Source organism: Pelodiscus sinensis, chromosome 5, assembly GCF_052426305.1.
Source record: "Pelodiscus sinensis isolate ZL-2025 chromosome 5, ASM5242630v1, whole genome shotgun sequence".
NCBI classification, from domain to species: domain Eukaryota; kingdom Metazoa; phylum Chordata; order Testudines; family Trionychidae; genus Pelodiscus; species Pelodiscus sinensis.
In genome coordinates, this window is record NC_143056.1 from 133,234,346 (window position 1) to 133,254,158 (window position 19,813).

Consider the following 19,813-nt stretch of genomic DNA (forward strand, 5'->3'; position numbering starts at 1 on the left):
AGGAATTTGTTTCTGGGGCTCCAGCAGGTTTCTTATGTGCGTCACTGGTGCGGCAACACCAAAGCTGCCAGTTTCAAAACCGCCAAGCTGTACCAGTTTGGTGTCTACAAGTTACTGAGAACAAAGGAACTGCTTCTGGATAACACATGGCACAGTCCACAATGACCAATATGTCCTGGTGGCCATAGACACTTTTACCCTAGGGGCCCCCAATATCAACCCCCTGTTCTTTCAAAGGTGAACTCCCAAGGATATCAGGAGAGCCCTTCCTGAACGTATTGTTGCCACTTGCTGGCCATCCAGGAAGGATGCACAAAAGTTAGCAGCCTCCTTATGGATCCCTGGCCAGAAGAATCAAGGCAATAAATGGGCGAATGTTTTCTCCTGCCCAAGATGTCCAGCTGGTGGTGTTGAATGTGCCAAATGTAGAACTTCTCCTTTGGCCTCCTGAGGCACCAGGAGCTGATAGCAGCTCTTCCCTGTGTTTGGGTCCTGCTCAGCTCAATAGAGCAGGTCTCTCCTACAATCAAAATGGGGAAACTGGGAACCCTGAGCTCTCTGGGCAATCGTTCTGCTGATTATAGCTATTCAGGAATACGCCTTTCTCAGAGTTTTATCTTCCTTCTGTCTTTCCTTCCCCCAGTCCTTGCCTCTGACAGGATGGAAGTCAGGCTGATCATGAAGGGACATGGGGCTTTTTGTTCCTTTGGTTCCCCAGCTTAATTCCCCAAACGCACAGCTGAGTAAGAAGAAGTGGAAACTTTGAGACATTGTGTCTGGAGGCTGAATTGAATTGACAGCATTGACGAACCCTGGAGAAAAACAGAGACCTCACCATGTGTGAGAAACGAAGATGGGAACCCTGACAATCACCATCAAAGGAACACAGATTAATACCTCCTCAGGATGGATGACAGCAGCATGACACTGTAAAACCCACTGAGTTGGTGTTCTTGCCATGGCACTCTGGGTTCAGTCCTGCAAGCCAAGTCTCCAAGGATTCTCAGAGCCACCCTGACTCCTCCTTCAGTCAGCCTGGCCTGTCCAATAAGACTGACATAGCCACCATGGAATAGAAACTATGCACCAGCAGTAGGGTGCATGTGTGTATGTGGGTTTGTTTTTACAGAATATGCTAACTGCTTCTCTACTGTATTCTCAATAAATGCAGCATATTGCCTTCTCCCCTGAAAAAGATCCTGTGTGAGTAACACACTTTGGGGCTGTGTCTAGACAACATGGTTTTGTCGACTAAAGTGTGTCTAGACTACAGGGTTTTCGACTAAAGTGGCCTTTTGTTGAAAGAACTATACCTGTGTCTATACTACCTCCAAGTTCTGTCGGCATAATATCGACAGAACTCGGCAGTTTTGTAGATGGCGGTAAACCTCATTCTACGAGGAATAATGCCTTTTGTTGAAAGAGTTCTGTCGACGGAAGTCGTTATTGCATCTACAGCGTCCTTTATGTCTACACTGTCGTGTGGACTAAGTGGCTTGCTTTGTCAACAGAACTGGGTGTAGTCTAGATGCTCTTTGTCGACAGAGCCTCTGTCGACAAAAGCCTGTAGTCTAGACATACCCATCATGTGATGAAGTGGGTTTTGCTCACGTAAGGTCATGTAACTGTGTATTTGTGTGAGTCTCTAAAGTGTCGCTCGACTTTCCCCTTGTGGCCACAGATGCACATTCTGCAATAGGGGCTGCAGATGGTGACAGATGGCATGACCCTGGGCAAGCAGCTCCTTTGGAACTCCTGTTCTTCCTGCACCTGCTGCTCCATGAGCCGGGTCTGGACTTGCAGGGCCTGCAGGTGTTGCTCTCGGTACCCCTGTCACGTGGTGGTGGTCCTGCTGAGGCTGTGGGTGCGGGAGCGTGTTCCAGACGGTGCGGTGCGCCCTGCATGAGCAGCTGGTGCAGCTGTAGAGAAAGAAGAGAAGTGGTCAGTTCTCCCTGGGGACACGGTGGATGATGCCCAGCCCCCCTGCGAGGTGAGGGCGACCATGCCCTGCACCGTCAGAGCCGATGTGCTTGCACAGAGGCCATGATCGGCATCTCCAGTTCTGCACGGCCATTCTCGTTGGAGCAAGGAGACTCCAGGGAGCAAATCTCAAAGCCATCAGAACTATATGTAACCTCTGCTACCCTGGGAAGTGGCTCCCGAGGTGTGAAAAGGGAAAGTCGGTGTGGTTAGGAAACAGGGAGAGGGTTGAGGCTTGGACTGGTTTGAGGGTTCTGGCCAGGTCCTGCTGCCATCCTCCTCAACTCATTGCAAGTGCAGACAGGAAGAACAATGAGGCACCAGTGATGCTCAGAAGACACCCATATGGGATCTTGACAGGCGTCTTGCTGTCAAATATTGCACTATTCAGCTACATGCTTGTGCTCCCTCTATTCACCATCTCTTTTCGGTGCACATAAATGGCACTCTGAAAGAGCCCCCAAGGACCACAAAATCAGGTGAAGTGTGAAGGCAGCAGGCCAGGTTGACTGCCAAGCAAAGCGCCATCTCCAGCTCTTTTGGTCAGATGCCTTCAGTTCTGCTAATACGTCAGTGCCCCCTGCCAATGGACCAGCTCAGCCCGTGGTGAACCGGGACAGGGAAAACCCCTCAAGGATACATCTGCATACACTGATACAAACTAGTTACACATCATTCCGGAACTAACCTGGTGCGACTCCCTGGTGTACCCAGACACCACGATTTCAAAGTTCTGCTCATTAACTTCGATCGAGCGCTGAAGATTTTCAGCCTACTTGCATTCTGTACGAGCCATCCTGCATGCACACTCGGAAGAGCACAGTATTTCAATAGGCAAGCACACAAACCCGAATGGGATACTGTCCCTCATTGTTGCAGAGAGCAAGAATTTGGTTTAGTTTTTACATTTTCCCCACTTGGTCTCAAAAGCACCTTCTCTGCCATTCCTCCGTTGCAGGGCTGCTCACGTGATGTTTGTAAGAGTGGGATGACACTAGGAAAATCACGCCATGCCCAGCACAGCCTGCAGAGCAAGAGTTTCAAGAATGGCTAGTGCCTTGGAATTTGGGGTGCGCAGCTTGAGATGCTGTCATAACAGGGCAGCCCAGAAGTTCAGAATCTGTTTCCCTTTCCTGTGAGCATCGACAAACACTGTAGCATCTAAACAGTTCTGTAATGTTCCCTACAGACATTAAGATCCCCATGTCTGGGAATGGGGCCACTCCACAACCTTAGCCCATGGGTACAAAGGTATTGAAAGGGCTTTGAAATTCAATGGCTCCCTATAACAGTGACATAACTATCCTACTGCCCTCACTTAGTGTCAACACTCCTATAGGACGTAAGTGAAGTTGACTAGAAGTAGTGTGGGATTAACGTAGACCAGCCCTGAGAAAGATCCAGGATAAATATAACCCAGTGACAAGTTGGTTGTCCAGCAATGTGGAACACCCATTGCTTATGCATATTATAGAGAAAATTCACATTTTTCGTGCTATTTTGTGTTCAGTCGAGTGTAGACTGTCACAGAGGAAGTGCACACACCGTGCTCTCTCTCGCTAATGTTACACTTGCTATTACTTGTTTGCTCTTACTTCACTTAAAATACTGGATAGTGGAATGGAAATCAACTTTCTCCTCCTTGTGCCTGGACACAAAGCAGGTGACAATATGTAGAATAAACCTATAGAAAGGGCAAGAGAGTAGCAGGATGGTGGGCAAACACTGCCAGATATCACACAGAACACCCCTGGAACTGCATAATGAAATCAACACGGTTAGAAAGAAGAGGGAAAGAGATTTATTGCACCTCCCCTTCTTTCTCAATACCAACAGCTCCCAGCTTTCAAAGCACATCACATCTATATTTGTGTGCACACAAGGGCAGTAGCCAGCAGCAGAACAGATATCAGCAGGCACCTGCAGCCCATCTTGCAATACAGACACATGCATAATAACAACAATAAAACAACCAAAAAACCAGAATGGGCTGTGTGAAACGACATGCTAATTGAAGTCACCTGCTTCCATTTCCCATCTCTCCACCAGCACTGAGAGAATCAGACTCAGGACTGGGACAGGAGTTTGTTCATGGCTTTCCTCAGGGCGTCCTTCACCTCCCTGTTCCTCAGGCTGTAGATCAGGGGGTTCAACATGGGGATCACCAGTGTGTAAAACACTGAAGCTCTTTTGTCTGTGTCCATGGAATAGCTGGAGGTGGGTCGGAAATACATAAAGAGGAGAGAGCCATAAAACAATCCCACTGCAGTCAAGTGGGAAGCGCAGGTGGAGAAGGCTTTGAGCCGACCCCCGGCAGAGTGGGTCTGCAGGATGGTGTAAATGATACAGACATAGGAGAGGAAAATGATCACAACACTGATCGCAACATCGTAGAACATGGAAGCCAACTGCAAAATGTCAATGATGCGGGTGTCAGAGCAGGAGAGCATCAGCAGTGGGGGAATATCACAGAAGAAATGATTGATGACATGAGAGCGGCAGAATGACAGCTGGAATGTCAGACACACGTGTATCACTGAATCCACGAACCCCACAACACACATCCCAGCTACCATCAGGCTACACCGCTGCCTGGACATGGTGACCTTATAGAGCAGTGGTTTACGGATGGCCACATAACGGTCGTACGCCATCACAGCCAGCAAGAAACTCTCACTATCAGCAAGAAAGATACAGAAAAACATCTGCACAGCACAGGCAGTGTAGGAAATGCTTTTCTTGTCAGATAAGAAATTCTGCAGCATCTTAGGGGCAATGGCTGAGGAATAGCAGAGATCAAAGAAAGACAAACTCCGGAGGAAAAAGTACATGGGGGTGTGGAGTTGGGAGTCAATTGTGATTAAGAAGACCATCCCCCCATTCCATACCACAGTGATAACATAAATCAGTAGGAACAATGCAAACAGAGGGACCTGAAACTCTGGTTGATCTGTCAGTCCTGTGAGAATGAATTCAGTCACCACGGAGCGATTTGCCTCTTCCATCTCCTCTGAGCTGAGATCAGGCAGCCGCAGGGTTGTGGGCAGTTGGATGGCTCAGGGAACCTGTCCCTTTGTTGTAATGAAGTAAGTGAAGAAAAAGGGAGGTCAGTTTCTTAATAGGTAGCAGTACAAGATCAGAGAAGGGGTCAGTCCACAGAGTCAGATGTTCATTGCTGCTCATTCCACGTGGTTCATCAATTTCACACACTGCACCCATACAAGGACACGGTAGTTAATTGTCACAGATACTCTCCTGTTCACTAATCCGAGCAGCAAACAGCAACTTGTGACTCTGCTGAGGGAGAATCATGGTAAAAATCATCTCCATGTGATGGGATTATTCCTTATCTCAAGAAACAGTGAGAGAAATGAGTGTCAGTGTTTCCACGCTCTTTGGGCAAGGGGAGCTCTGCGGCTCTACATGTCGGTTTGGTGCGCTGTGCTAATGAATCTCTTGGGCATCTGATAATAGCATTTACATTAGTCTGTATCAAACCCCCAAGACTTAGAGGAACACACCAGCTTCTCTGGCTACATCATCACCTATTTTTTCCAACCAAAATTGTCCTTCCTTTAGCTCAGGTGCTAGTAGCTGGGGCTTTTAGTACTGGAGGACTATAATTCCATGCCTGCCCATCACTATGGTGTCTGTACAGGTGTGTGACTCTGATGCAGGACAACAGCCCGTACCTGCTGACAGCAGAGAGAGATGTGCTGGTGCATCTCCTTCCACCAAAATTGACACTTTTGTGCAATGAGAAGGTTTATACTGAGATCTGTGATCTATGGGACAAGATCCCAGGAGCCAGTGGGAATTCCTGAGCTCAGAGAGACACAACAACAAATTAATGAGCTAAGGGAATGTCAGCTCTGGAGCTGATACCTTGGGGAATAATTTGTCGCCTTCTTTTCTCCTACATTGGTTAGTGATGCAATTTCTATCAGAGTTGCAGAGTCCATGCTTGAGGGATATTTCATTCTTCTCTTCTCACTTGAAGCTGGGTCCCATGTAGAGTTGACCCAGAAAGGGTGTGTTTGTGGAGACCCACATCTTCCAGGTGAACATTTGCCATTTCAGCTCAGAAACAAAATACACAAGGATGCCCCAGGTACCACATCCCACCTTGTCTGCTGGGCTACATCCCCCTCTGGCACATGACGGTCTGTTCTCCTGCAGAACTGACCTGAGACATCGCTAGAGTCCCACAGCCATCATTGGCTCAGAAGGGGAATTTGCTTTAGGAAGGAAAATATTTCCATGAAAAACGAATTGGAAAGAAAATTCTATTCCACCCAAAAACACTTTTAAAGAAAGTTGTCCAGCCAGCCTTCACCCCATGTGGGGAACCAAAGGAGCAAAAAGCCCCATCTCCATTCATGATCTGCCTGACTTCCATCCTGTCAGGGGTAAGGACTGGTGGAAGGAAGGACAGAAGGAAGACAAAACTCTGAGATAGGCATATTTCACGAGGAGTAACGGTAGTTCGAACTAGGAAGCCTAGTTCGAACTACCTAGTTCGTGCCCCGTGTAGCCGCGCTGCACAGGGTTCGAACCAGTGGGGTTTTAAAAATGGCAGCTCCCCGCTTATGCAAATGAAGCCCGGGAAATTCAAATCCCGGGCTTCATTTGCAAGTGCGGTATGCCTACATTACCCCGCTAGTTCGAACTAGCGGGGTATTGTAGACATACCCTGAGAGAGTCATATTCCTGAATATCTGTAATCAGCAGGACGATTGCCCAGAAAGTTCAGGGCTCCCAATTTCTCCATTTTGAAGTTAGATGAGACCTGCTCTATCAAGCTGAGTGGGACCCAAACACAGGGAAGAGCTGCTTTCAGCTCCTGGTGACTGAGGGGGCCTTTCAACAACCATCAGCTAGACGTCTTGGCCAGGAGAAAACATTTATTGGCCAGGGATCCATAAGGAGAGAAAGACTAGGACAATGAGGACCAACCAGTCCAACAACATCCCACCATCATGCTGAGAGGGGATGATCTGGAAGATATGGAGCAGTTCTCCTACTTGGGGAGTATTGTGGGCAGAGATGGAGGATCGGATAAGGATATCAATGCTAGGATAGGGAAAGCAACAGCTGAATTCAAGACTCTTCATCCCCTATGGAGCTCACAAATAGTGTCTGTGAATACAAAACTGCAAATCTTCAGCACAAATGTGAAGAGTGTGCTCTTGCATGGATGCAAGACCCTGCGCACTAAAGAGTCTTTAAATCACAAATCACAGACATACATAAAGAGATGCCTGAGGTACATCCTTCACATCAAATGGCAAGACTTTGTCACAAATGAACCCTTGGAACAGAGCTGGACAAGAGCCACTTGACATTCAAATCGAGAGAAGAAAGTGGGGATGGCTAGGCCACACTCTCAAGACACCATCATCCAGCTTAGTGTGTCAAGCTCTCCCATGGAACGCCGAAGTAAAAATCAAAAGAGGAAGACCTCAGACAACATGGAGAAGATCTACTGAGATTGAAGGACAACAACTGGGGTACTCCTGGAGTCAGCTAGAAGTTTTGTCTTGAGATTGAGGCTATGGCTACACTAAGAATCACCATCTTCAGCACCGTTGGTCTGATGCCTTCAGTTCTGCTAGTATATGAGTGCCCCCTGCCAATGGACCAGCTCAGCCCATGGTGGACGAGGGCAAGGAAAACCTCTCAAAGACACATCTATACACACTGATACAAACTAGCTACACCTCACTCCTGACCTAACCGGATGCCACCCCCTAGTGTACGTAGACACCACCATTGCCTTGTGCATGATGGTTTCATCAGTACATTCCTCTCCAGCATGGTGTAATCCTGCAGCTGGGTCGGTGTGTTCCTCTTACGTGCATGTGTGTGTGAGGGGGGTGTTTGTATGATCCCTCTGGAACGTATTTACGGCTTGTGCCTAGTCCCTCTGAGGAGAGTTTCTGCAACATCTGCTCTGTGCCTGCCAGATTCTGTGAGCAGGCCCTTCCTCTTGCTCACAGGTCAACTTTTTTATTGTCAACGCCTTGACTACTGTTCCCTAGGCCACAGGCCTCAACCCAAGCTTAGGCTGCAGGCCCTCCTCTTACTACATCACCATGTCATAGGCAAACAGGCCCTGTCAGCCTTTAACAGAAAGGGCAGCGAGCCCTTCATGGGACTGCAAGGAAGGTCTCATCCCAAGGAGAAATTTCCACACTCATGGAAGGGGGGTTTCTATGGACATCCTTAAACTACATCTCTGAATCAGTAGCTGGGTCAATTGAAGAATTTTGCGGAGGGTTTGTGCAACCTAATTGCCTCGCCCAGGGTGTGGAGAGTTTGTCAGCCCCATGTATCAGAGTTCGGGGAAGTTACCGATGGAAAAGACGTTTTGTGGGGCTCCCAGTGATCTTTGCTGTTAAACTGCTGAGGAACCGTGGCATGCTCATGCTAATCAGACTGAATTCTCCGTTTGACATTCCCATGCTGTGTTTTCCCCTGGGGAACTGGGATTTTTTAGATTTCTGGGATTCTACATTCATCCTCCCCTCCCCCAACATTTGTAGCTGAGCTGATCACAGAGAGGAAAGCCATGACTTATGTGGTGTGTTACGCTGCTTTGTGGATTTCTGTGGGACTAATCAGGGGCTCCTTTGGGCAGTGATGTTGTACGGCCAATACATGGACATCTGTGAGCCTCTGTCGACAAAAGCCTGTAGTCTAGACATACCCATCATGTGATGAAGTGCGTTTTGCTCACGTAAAGTCGTGTAACTGTGTATTTTTGTGAGTCTCTAAAGTGTCGCTCGAGTTCCCTCTTGTGGCCACAGATGTGTGTCCACAAACTTCTCTCTGATTGTCTCTGAGAATGGAGGTATCCCAGATGCCCTTTCTTCTCAGTCTCCTGGGAAGAAGCTGCATTGTCCTTGACCTGTTTGGCTATGTCTACACAACAAGCAGCTATTTCGACATAATGTTGAAATAATGTCAAGCTGGAGGACTGCTTACAATGACTCCTATAACCCTCATTGTATGAGGCGTTAGGGAAGTTGGGGGAACAGTGCTCTCTCTCAAAATAAGTGCTGTGTAGACAGCACAAAAAGTCAAATTAAGCTATTTCCTCTTAATATAGCTACACAATTATCATAGCTCAAGTTACGTAGCTTATTTTGAGTTTAGCCCTGCTGTGTAGCCGTGCCCTATCAGGGCTTTGAGATGAAGTCCTCACTGTACCCTGTCCAGGGTTCTGCAATTTGCCACAGCCCATCATGGCTGGTCTTCAGCAGCCAGACCAGGGCTTCAGCTGAGTTTGCAAATCAGCCCACACTTGGAGCTGTCCATAGTATCACTATCTTCCCACTCAGTCCCTAGGTCTGCCTGGCTTGAGCTCCAGAGAGGAACTGCCAGGCAGTATCCCAGCAGCTTCTCCACATCAGCTTGTTGGGCCTTTATTGGCTGTAGCAGAAGCAGCCACTCTAGCTTGCTTGGAGGACCTCTTCTCCACTCTTTTTCCTGAAGCAGGGTGTGGCAGCTCCACAAACGTCTAGCAGGGGGCTTCGGGCCTATCCACCCCAACACACACCTTCCCCCTCAAAGAAGAGTGTGGCTGGGGTGTGTCCCTGAAATTAGAAACTTCGCCTCCATGAGAGAAAAAAATCAGTGTTCCCATTTTGGAATGCCAGGCAATGCCCAATATTGAAGGCATAAGGCTGCAATGCCGGATACCATTGTGTAACCTGGGGGTTTATGTCTTTCATGACTTGCCACCATCTCAAAGGTGAGCTTACTGTAATGGAGAGCCTGGGTTTGGTGAGCTTTTTCTAAATTTTCTTGGGCAAATCTGGCTGCTTGGCCCAGATGTTTCTCCATCATTCTCGCATCTGTGGGTTCAACAGGCTTGCTCATCCCATGTTTCTCTGAAAAGATTTAGTGTCCCTCGAACCACCAGCCATATAACAACTAACACGGAGAGAACCCTCTTGAGGCCTTATTAGATCCTGGACCACAAACATCAAGTAGGAAAGTAGCTGGTCCCAATTACAAGGGTCACTATTTAAAAATTTCCTCAATTAGCTCTTTAGGGTTCGATTGCACCTTTCCACCAGGCCGTCATTTTGGGAATGGTAAACGACGGTTCGGAGAGGCCTCAACTTGCAACATGTCCAACTCACTGTTAACAATCATGATTTGAAATTTGTCCCCTGGCTCATCAGGATTTCAGCAGGTAGGCCAAACCAAGAGGAAAGCTGTACCAGTTTGGTGCCTACAGTTTGCTCAAGTTACTGAGCAGAAAGGAACTGCTTCTGGATAACACATGGCATAGTCCACAATGACCCATATGTGCTGCTGGGCATGGACACTTTTACCAAGGGGCCCACAATATCAACCCCCTGTTCTTTCAAAGGGGGACCCACAAGGGTATCAGGAGAGCCTGCCGTGAACCTTTTGTTGCCACTTCCTGGACATCCTTGAAGGATGCGCAAAAGTTAGCAGCCTCCTTATGTGTCCCTGGCCAGAAGAATCAAGCCAATATATGAGCGAATGTTTTCTCCTGCCCAAGACATCCAGCTGATGATGTACAATGTGCATATGTAGAACTTCTCTTTTGGCCTCTTGAGGCACCAGGAGCTGATAGAAGCTCTTCCCTGTTTTTGGGACCTGCTCAGCTCGATAGAGCAGGTCTCGTCTAAGCTTAGAATGGAGAAATTGGGAGCTCTGAGCTTTCTGGGCAACTAGCCTGTGTATTACAGCTATTCAGGAATATGCCTCTGTCAGAGTTTGGTCTTCCTTCTGTCCTTCCTTCCACCAGACCTTGCCCCTGCCAATATGGAAGTCAGGTTGATCATGAATGGAGATGGGGCTTTTTGTTACTTTGGTTCCCCAGCTGGGGTAAGCCTGGCTGGACAATTTTCTTTAAAAGTGTTTTTTTGGGGGAATTGAATTTTGATTCCAACTGGTTTATCATGGAAATATTTGCCATCCTAAAGCAAATAGCATGGCAGAGAAGGTGGGATGTGGTACCTCTGTGTGTTTTGTTTCTGACCTGAAACGGTAAATGTTCAGCTGGAGGATGTTGGTCTCCACAAACACACACTTTCTGGGTTAGATCCACACAGGACCCAGATTGCAGTGACAAGAGCAGAATGAAATATCCCTCAGGCAACTCTGATAGAAATTGCATCACTAACTAACATAGGAGAAAACAAGGCGCCAAATTATTCCCCAAGGTATCAGCTCCATGGCTAACATTCCCTGAGCTCATTAATTTGTTTTTGTGTCTCTCTGAGCACATTGGCTCCCAAGATCTTGTCCCATAGATCACAGAGCTCAGTATAAAACTTCCCAGTTGCACCAAAGTGTCAGTTTTGGTGGACGGAGACGCGCCAGCCCATCTCTCTCTGCTGTCTGCAGGTACGTGCTGTAGTCCTGCATCAGAGTCACACACCTGTACAGACACCATGGTGATTGACATGCACTGAGTTGAAATCCTCTAGCACTAAGAGATCTGGCTCCTACCTCCTGAGCTAAGTAAGGACACTTTTGGGTGAAAAAAATAGGCGATGATGTAGTCAGAGAAGCTGGTGTGTTCCACTAAGTCTTGGGGGTTTGATACAGACTAATATAAATGTGATTATCAGATACCCAAGAAATTCATTAGCACAGCACACGAAACCGACATGTAGAGCCCCAGATCTCCCCTTGCCCAAAGAGGGTGGAAAGACGGACACTCATTTACTCTCACCGCTTCTTGAGATAAGGAATAATCCTATCACATGGAGATGATTTTTACCATGATTCTCCCTCAGCAGAGTAACGAGTTGCTGTTTTCTGCTCGGTTTAATAAACCGAAGACTTTCTGTGATGATTAACAACCGTGTCCTTGTATGGGTGCAGTGCGTGAAATTGATCAATCAAGTGGAATGAGCAGCAATGAACATCTGCTACGTGGACTGAGCCCTTCCCTGATCTTGTACTGCTTCCTATTAAGAAACTGACCTCCTTTTTTCTTCACTTCTTTCATTACAATAAAGGAACAGGTGCCCTGAGCCATCCAACTGCCAACCTGCTGCCTGATCTTGGCTCAGAGGAGATGGAAGAGGGAAATCACTCGATGGCAACTGATTTCATTCTCTCAGGATTGACTGATCATCCGGAGCTGCAGGTCCCCCTCTTTGTGTTGTTCCTACTTATATATGTTTTCACTGTGGTGTGGAACGGGGGGATGATGGCGTTAATCACAACTGATTCCCAACTCCACACCCCCATGTACTTTTTCCTCTGGACTTTGTCTTTCTGTGATCTCTGCTGTTCCACAGTAGTAGCCCCTAAGATGCTGCAGAATTTCTTATCTGAGAAGAAAAGCATTTCCTACACTGCCTGTGCTGTGCAGATATTTTTCTGTATCTTTTTCAATGATTGTGAGTGTTTCTTGCTGGCAGTGATGGCGTACGACCGTTATGTGGCCATCCGTAACCCACTGCTCTATACGGTCATCATGTCCAGGCAGCGTTGCAACCTGCTGGTGGCTGCGGTGTGTGCTGTGGGGTTCGTGGATTCATTAATACATGTGTATCTGACATTCCAGCTGTCATTCTGCCGCTCTCATGTCATCAATCATTTCTATTGTGATATTCCCCCACTGCTGGTGCTCTCCTGCTCTAACACCCGCATCAGTGACATTGTGCAGTTGGCTTCCATGTTCTACATTGTAGCAATCAGTGTTGTGACCACCCTCCTCTCCTACGTCTATATCATTTACACCATCCTGCGGATCCGCTCTGCCGAGGGCCGGCTCAAAGCCTTCTCCACCTGCGCTTCCCACTTGACTGCAGTTGGCATGTTTTATGGCACCCTCCTCTTTATGTATTTCCGACCCACCTCCAGCTATTCCATGGACACAGACAAAAGAGCTTCAGTGTTTTACTTGCTGGTTATCCCCTTATTGAATCCCCTCATCTACAGCCTAAGGAACCGGGAGGTGAAGGATTCACTGAGGAAAGCCATAAACAAACTCCTGACAAAGTCCTGAGTCTGATTGACTCAGTGCTGGTGGAGAGATGGGAAATGGAAGCTGGTGACTTCCATTTGCATGTCGTTTCACACAGCCTATTGTGGTTTTATTGATTAAAATATTGTTGTTATTATGCATGTGTCTGTGCACAAGTATAGATGTGATGTGCTTTAAAATCTGGGATCTTTTGTTATTGAGAAAGGGGGGGGAGTGCAACAAATCTAGCTCCCTCTTTTTTCCAACGGTGTTGATTTCATTATGCAGTTCTAAGGGTGTTGTGTGTGATTTCTGGTGGTGTTTGCCCATCATCCAGCTACTTTCTTTGGGGTTATTCTATTGACTGTCACCTGCTTTGTGTCCAGGCAGAAGGAGGATAATGGTGATTTCTATTCCACTGGCCAGTATTTTAAGTTAAGTAACAACAGAGCAAGTAACAGCAAGCGTAGCGATAGCGAGAGAGAGCACGGTGTGTGCACCTCCTATGTGACAGTCTACACTGAACCGAACACAAAATTGAACAGAAATTGTGAATTTTCTCTATCATATGCATTGAGCAACGGGTAACCCACATTGCTGAACAGCCAACTTTTCACTGGGTTATGTTCTATCCTGGATCTTTCTCAGGGCTGGTCCATGCTAATCCCACAGTACTTCAAGTCAACTTCATTTATACCGTCCAGGGGTGCTGACACTGAGCGAGGGCAGTAGGAGACTTATGTGTCTGTTGTGGGGATCCATTGTATTTCACATCCCTTTCCATAGCTTGCTACCCATGGGCTAAGGGTGTGGAGTGTCCCCATTCCAAGACATGGGGATCTTTATCTCTGTAGGGAACATTACAGGTCTGTTTAGATGCTACATGTTTGCTGATGCTCACAGAAAAGGGAAATAGATTCTGCACTCCTGGGCTGCCCTGTCATGACAGCCTCTCAAGCTGAGCACCCCAAAATTCAAGGCACTAGCCATTCTTGAAACTCTTGCTCTGCAGGCTATGCTTGGCATGGCGTGATTTGTCCTACGTTCATCCCACTCTTACAAACATGGTGTCAGCTGCTCTGAAACATAGGAACGGCAGAAAAGGCGCTATTGAGTTCAAGTGGGGAGAATGTAAAAACTAAACGAAATTCTTTCTCTCTGCAGCAGTGAGGGATGGTATCTCATTCGGGTTTTTGTGCTTGACTATTAAAATACTGTGCTGGTCCGAGCCTGCACGTAGGATGGTTTGTGTACAATGAATGTGGGCTGTAAAACCTCAGCACTCGATGCAAGCTAATGAGCAGAACCTGGACTTTGAAATTTTTCCCTCTGAAGTCCTGAACATAACCCATTCCTATTCTCAGGGCCAAACATATGCCAGGGCTTGTCAGAGCTGAGTCCTGGCACCTGTAGGTCTGACAGTTTTGAGACTGGCACCTCTGGTCTTGCCGCACCAGTGACACACATGAGACAACTGCTGGAGCCCCAGAATGAAATTACTCCGTTTGTCACTGCGGTAGCAAAATTATCCCAAGTATTCCTCATTGCTACAGGGCATATTGGTTCCTCCCTCCTTTTAAGTGGTGCCCACTGGAGAGCTATTGGAAGATTGATGGCATTAGGAGGAAAACGTGAAACTACAAGTCAGGGTGTGTCTAGACTACAGGGTTTTGTCGACTAAAGTGGCCTTTTGGGGTATGTCTAGACTACAGGCTTACGTCGACATAAGTTTTGTCGACAGAATCTGTTGACAAAACTTACGTCGACATAGAGCGTCCAGACTACATCCAGTTCTGTCGACAAAGCAAGCCGCTTTGTCGACATAACAGTGTGGACGCAAAGGACAGTGTAGATGCAATAATGCCTTCTATTGACAGAACTCTGTCGACAAAAGGCGTTATTCCTCATAGAATGAGGTTTACATACGTCGACAAAACTGCTGAGTTTTGTCGACGTTATGTCGACATAACTCAAAGGCAGTGTGGACGCAAGTATAGTTTTGTCGACAAAAGTCCACTTTTGTCGACAAAACCCTGTAGTCTAGACACACCCTTGTAGACAGAACTTTACCTGCGTCTACACTACATTTTTTCGATGGCGGTAAACATCTTTCTACGATGAATAATGCCTTTTGTTCACAGAGTTCTGTCGACAGAAGGCATTACTGTAGCTACACTGTCCTTTGCGACTATACTCTCATGTCAACAAAGTGGCTTGCTTTGACAACAGAATCGGATGTAGTCTAGACGCTCTTTGATGATAGAAGTGTTTTCGACAGTATCTGTCGACAAAGTCTCTCTAGACATACCCCATGTGATGAAGTTGGTTTTGCTCACAAAAGGCTATGTTATTATGTATTTTTGTGAGTCTCTAAAGTGCCTCTCGAGTTCCCCCTTGTGGCCACGGATGTGTGTCCACAATCTCCTCTCTGATTGGCTCTGAGAGTGGACATATCCCAGATGCCCTTTCTTCTCAGTCTCCTGGGAAGAAGCCGAATTGTCCTTGACCTGTTTGGCTACGTCTACACAACAAGCAGCTATTTTGACTTACTGTTGAAATAATGTCAAGCTGGAGGACTGCTTACAATGACTCCTATAACCCTCATTGTATGAGCGTAAGGGAAGTTGGGGGAACAGTGCTCTCTCTCAAAATAAGTGCTGTGTAGACAGCACCAAAAGTCAGATTAAGCTATTTCAACTTAAACTAGCTACACAATTATCATAGCTCAAGTTACATAGTTTATTTTGAGATTAGCCCTGCTGAGTAGCCATGCCCTATCAGGGTTTTGAGATGAAGTCCTCACTGCACCCTGTCCAGGGTTCTGCAGTTTGCTACAGCCCATCATGGCCGGTCATCAGCCACCAGACCTGGGCTTCAGTTGAATTTGCAAACCAGCCCACACTCAGAGCTCTCCATAGTATCATTATCTTCCCACTCAGTCCTTGGGTCTGCCAGGCATTATCCCAGCAGCTTCTCCATATCAGCTTGTTGGGCCCTTATTGGCTGTAGCAGAAACAGACACTGTAGCTTGCTTGAAGGACCGGTTCTCTATTCTTTTCCCTGAGGCAGAGTGTGGCAGCTCCACAAACCTCCAGCAGGGGACTTCGGGCCTATCCACCCCTCACAATATTTTAAAAGGGCTCTAGAGGCGATCCTGGCAATTACAAACTGGTAAGTCTTACTTCAGTACCAGGCAAATTAGTTGAAACTATAGTAAAGAATAAAATTGTCAGGCATGTAGAAGAACATAATTTGTTGGACAAAAGTCAGCATGGTTTCTGTAAAGGGAAATCATGTCTTACTACTGTTTTACAGTTCTTTGAAGGCGTTAAAAACATGTGGACAAGGGGGATCCAGTAGATATAATATACTTAGAATTCAGAAAGCTTTTGACAACGTCCCTCACCAAAGACTGTTGTGTACATTACATTGCCATGGGGTAAAAGGGAAGGTATTTAATGGATTGAGAACTGGTTTTCATTCCAACTGGTTTATAATGGAAATATTTTCCATCCTAAAGCAAATAGCATGGCAGAGAAGGGTGGGAAGTGGTACCTGTGTATTTTGTTTCTGAGCTGAAATGGTAAATGTTCAGCTGGAAGATGTTGGTCTACACAAACACACACGTTCTGGGTCAGCTCCACACAGGACCCAGATTGCAGTGACAAGAGAAGAATGAAATATCCCTCAGGCAACTCTGATAGAAATTGCATCACTAACTAACATAGAGAAAAGAAGGCACCAAATTATTCCCCAAGGTATCAGCTCCATGGCTTATATTCCCTGAGCTCATTAATTTGTTGTTGTGTCTCTTTGAGCTCAGTGGCTCCCGAGATACCGTCCCGTAGATCACAAAGCTCAGTATAAAACTTCCCAATTGCAACAAAGGGTCAGTCTTGGTGGATGGAGACGCGCCAGCCCATTTCTCTCTGCTGTTAGCAGGTACGGGCTGTTGTCCTGCATCAGAGTCACACGCCTTTACAAACACCATGGTGATTGACATGCACTGAGTTGAAATCCTCCAGCACTAAGAGATCCGGCTCCTACCTTCTGAGCTAAGTAAGGACACTTTTGGGGGGAAAAATAGGCGATGATGTAGTCACAGAAGCTGGTGTGTTCCACTAAGCCTTGGGGGTTTGATACAGACAAATGTAAATGTGATTATCAGATACCCAAGAAATTCATTAGCACAGCACACGAAACCGACATGTAGAGCCGCAGAGCTCCCCTTGCCCAAAGAGGGTGGAAACACCGACACTCGTTTACTCTCACCGCTTCTTGAGATAAGGAATAATCCCATCACATGGAGATGATTTTTACCATGATTCTCCCTCAGCAGAGTCACGAGTTGCTGTTTGCTGCTCGGTTTAGTAAACCGAAGAGTTTCTGTGATGATTAACCACCGAGTCCTTGTATGGGTGCAGAGTGTGGAATTGATCAATCAAGTGGAATGAGCAGCAATGAACATCTGCAAAGCGGACTGAGCCCTTCCCTGATCTCGTATTGCTTCCTATTAAGAAACTGACCTCCTTTTTTCTTCACTTCTTTCATTACAACAAACGAAGAGGTTCCCTGAGCCATCCCACTGCCGACCTGCTGCCTGATCTCTGCTCAGAGGAGATGGAAGAGGGAAATCACTCGGTGGCAACTGATTTCATTCTCTCAGGATTGACTGATCATCCGGAGCTGCAGGTCCCCCTCTTTGTGTTGTTTCTACTTATATATGTTATCACTGTGGTGTGGAACGGGGGGATGATGGCGTTAATCACAACTGATTCCCAACTCCACACCCCCATGTACTTTTTCCTCTGGACTTTGTCTTTCTGTGATCTCTGCTGTTCCACAGTAGTAGCCCCTAAGATGCTGCAGAATTTCTTATCTGAGAAGAAAAGCATTTCCTACACTGCCTGTGCTGTGCAGATATTTTTCTGTATCTTTTTCAATGATTGTGAGTGTTTCTTGCTGGCTGTGATGGCGTATGACCGTTATGTGGCCATCCGTAACCCACTGCTCTATACGGTCATCATGTCCAGGCAGCGTTGCAACCTGCTGGTGGCTGGGGTGTGTGCTGTGGGGTTCGTGGATTCAGTGATACAGGTGTATCTGACATTCCAGCTGTCATTCTGCCGCTCTCATGTCATCAATCATTTCTTCTGTGATATTCCCCCACTGCTGGTGCTCTCCTGCTCTGACACCCACATCAGTGACATTGTGCAGTTGGCTGCCATGTTCTACATTGTAGCAATCAGTGTTGTGACCACCCTCCTCTCCTATGTGTATATCGTTTACACCATCCTGCGGATCCGCTCTGCCGAGGGCCGGCTCAAAGCCTTCTCCACCTGCGCTTCCCACTTGACTGCAGTGGGCATGTTTTATGGTGCCCTCCTCTTTATGTATTTCCGACCCACCTCCAGCTATTCCATGGACACAGACAAAAGAGCTTCAGTGTTTTACTTGCTGGTTATCCCCTTATTGAATCCCCTCATCTACAGCCTAAGGAACCGGGAGGTGAAGGATTCACTGAGGAAAGCCATGAATAAACTCCTGACAAAGTTCTGAGTCTTATTGACTCAGTGCTGGTGGAGAGATGGGAAATGGAAGCAGGTGACTTCCATTTGCATGTCGTTTCACACAGCCCATTGTGGTTTTATAGATTAATATATTGTTGTTATTATGCATGTGTCTGTATTCCAACACGGGCTGCAGGTCCCTGCTGAGATCAGGTCTGCATTTGACTACTGACCTTATGTGTGCACAAGTATAAATGTGATGTGCTTTGAAATCTGGGATCTTTTGTTATTGAGAAAGGGGGGGGAGTGCAACAAATCTGGCTTCCTTTTTTTTCCAACGGTGTTGATTTCATTATGCAGTTCCAAGGGTGTTGTGTGTGATTTCTGGTGGTGTTTGCCCATCATCCTGCTACTCTGTAGCACTTTCTGTGGGGTTCTTCTATAGACTCCCCTGCTTTGTATCCAGGCAGAATGAGGGGAAAGGTGAATTCCATTCCCCTGGCCAGTATTTTAAGTTAAGTAATAACAGAGCAAGTAATAGCAAGTGTAACATTAGCGAGAGGGAGCACGGTGTGTGCACCTCCTTTGTGACAGTCTTCACTGAACTGAACACAAAATTGCACGGAAAGTGTGAATTTTCTCTATCATATGCATTAAGCAATGGGTAATCCACATTGCTGGACAGCCAACTTTTCACTGGGTTATGTTCTCTCCTGGATCTTTCTCAGGGCTGGTCTATGCTAATCCTACAATCCTTCAAGTCAACTTCATTTATACCGTCCAGGGGTGCTGACACTGAGCGAGGGCAGTAGGAGACTTACGTGTCTGTTGTGGGGATCCATTGTATTTCAAAGCCCCTTCAGTAGTGTAGAGTCTCCCCATTCCTAGACATGGGGATCTTTATCTCTGTAGGGAACATTACAGATCTGTTTAGATGCTACCATGTTTGCTGATGCTCACAGGAAAGGGAAATAGATTCTGTACTCCTGGGCTGCCCTGTCAAGCTGAGCACCCCAAAAGTCAAGGCACTAGCCATTCTTGAATCTCTTGCTCTGCAGGCTATGCCTGGCATGGAGTGATTTGTCCTACGTTCATCCCACTCTTAGAAACATGACGTCAGCAGCTTTGCAACATCGGAATGGAGGACAAGGCGCTATTGAGAACAGGTGGGGAGTTTGTAAAAACTAAACGAAATTCTTTCTCTCTGCAGCAGTGAGGGATGGTTTCTCATTCGGGTATATGTGCTTGACTATTAAAATACTGTGCTGGTTCCAAGCCTGCACGCAAGATAGTTTGTATACAATGAATGTGGGCTGTAAAACCTCAGCACTCGATGCAAGCTAATGAGCAGAACCTG

At 46.8% G+C, this 19,813-nt stretch overlaps 3 protein-coding genes across 3 annotated transcripts; 2 read left to right on the forward strand and 1 right to left on the reverse strand.

The window, feature by feature from the left end:
- Positions 1 to 4,046: 4,046 nt before the first annotated feature.
- Positions 4,047 to 4,985, reverse strand: LOC102450303 (olfactory receptor 5AR1-like). The gene has a single exon (XM_006136546.4). The coding sequence runs from the start codon at positions 4,983 to 4,985 to the stop codon at positions 4,047 to 4,049; it is 939 nt and encodes a 312-aa protein (XP_006136608.3).
- Positions 4,986 to 12,400: 7,415 nt separating this feature from the next.
- On the forward strand, positions 12,401 to 12,988 carry LOC102450530 (olfactory receptor-like protein OLF2). The gene has a single exon (XM_006136547.3). It carries the CDS (start codon positions 12,401 to 12,403, stop codon positions 12,986 to 12,988), a length of 588 nt encoding a protein of 195 aa, XP_006136609.3.
- Positions 12,989 to 17,566: 4,578 nt separating this feature from the next.
- Positions 17,567 to 18,505, forward strand: LOC149524417 (olfactory receptor 5AR1-like). The gene has a single exon (XM_089778856.1). The coding sequence runs from the start codon at positions 17,567 to 17,569 to the stop codon at positions 18,503 to 18,505; it is 939 nt and encodes a 312-aa protein (XP_089634982.1).
- Positions 18,506 to 19,813: the final 1,308 nt, after the last annotated feature.

What these genes read in the sequence shown, in the direction of transcription:
- LOC149524417 (XM_089778856.1), top strand. Translation starts at nt 17,567, where the DNA reads ATGGAAGAGGGAAATCACTCGGTGGCAACTGATTTCATTCTCTCAGGA.
- LOC102450303 (XM_006136546.4), bottom strand. Translation starts at nt 4,985, where the DNA reads ATGGAAGAGGCAAATCGCTCCGTGGTGACTGAATTCATTCTCACAGGA.
- LOC102450530 (XM_006136547.3), top strand. Translation starts at nt 12,401, where the DNA reads ATGGCGTACGACCGTTATGTGGCCATCCGTAACCCACTGCTCTATACG.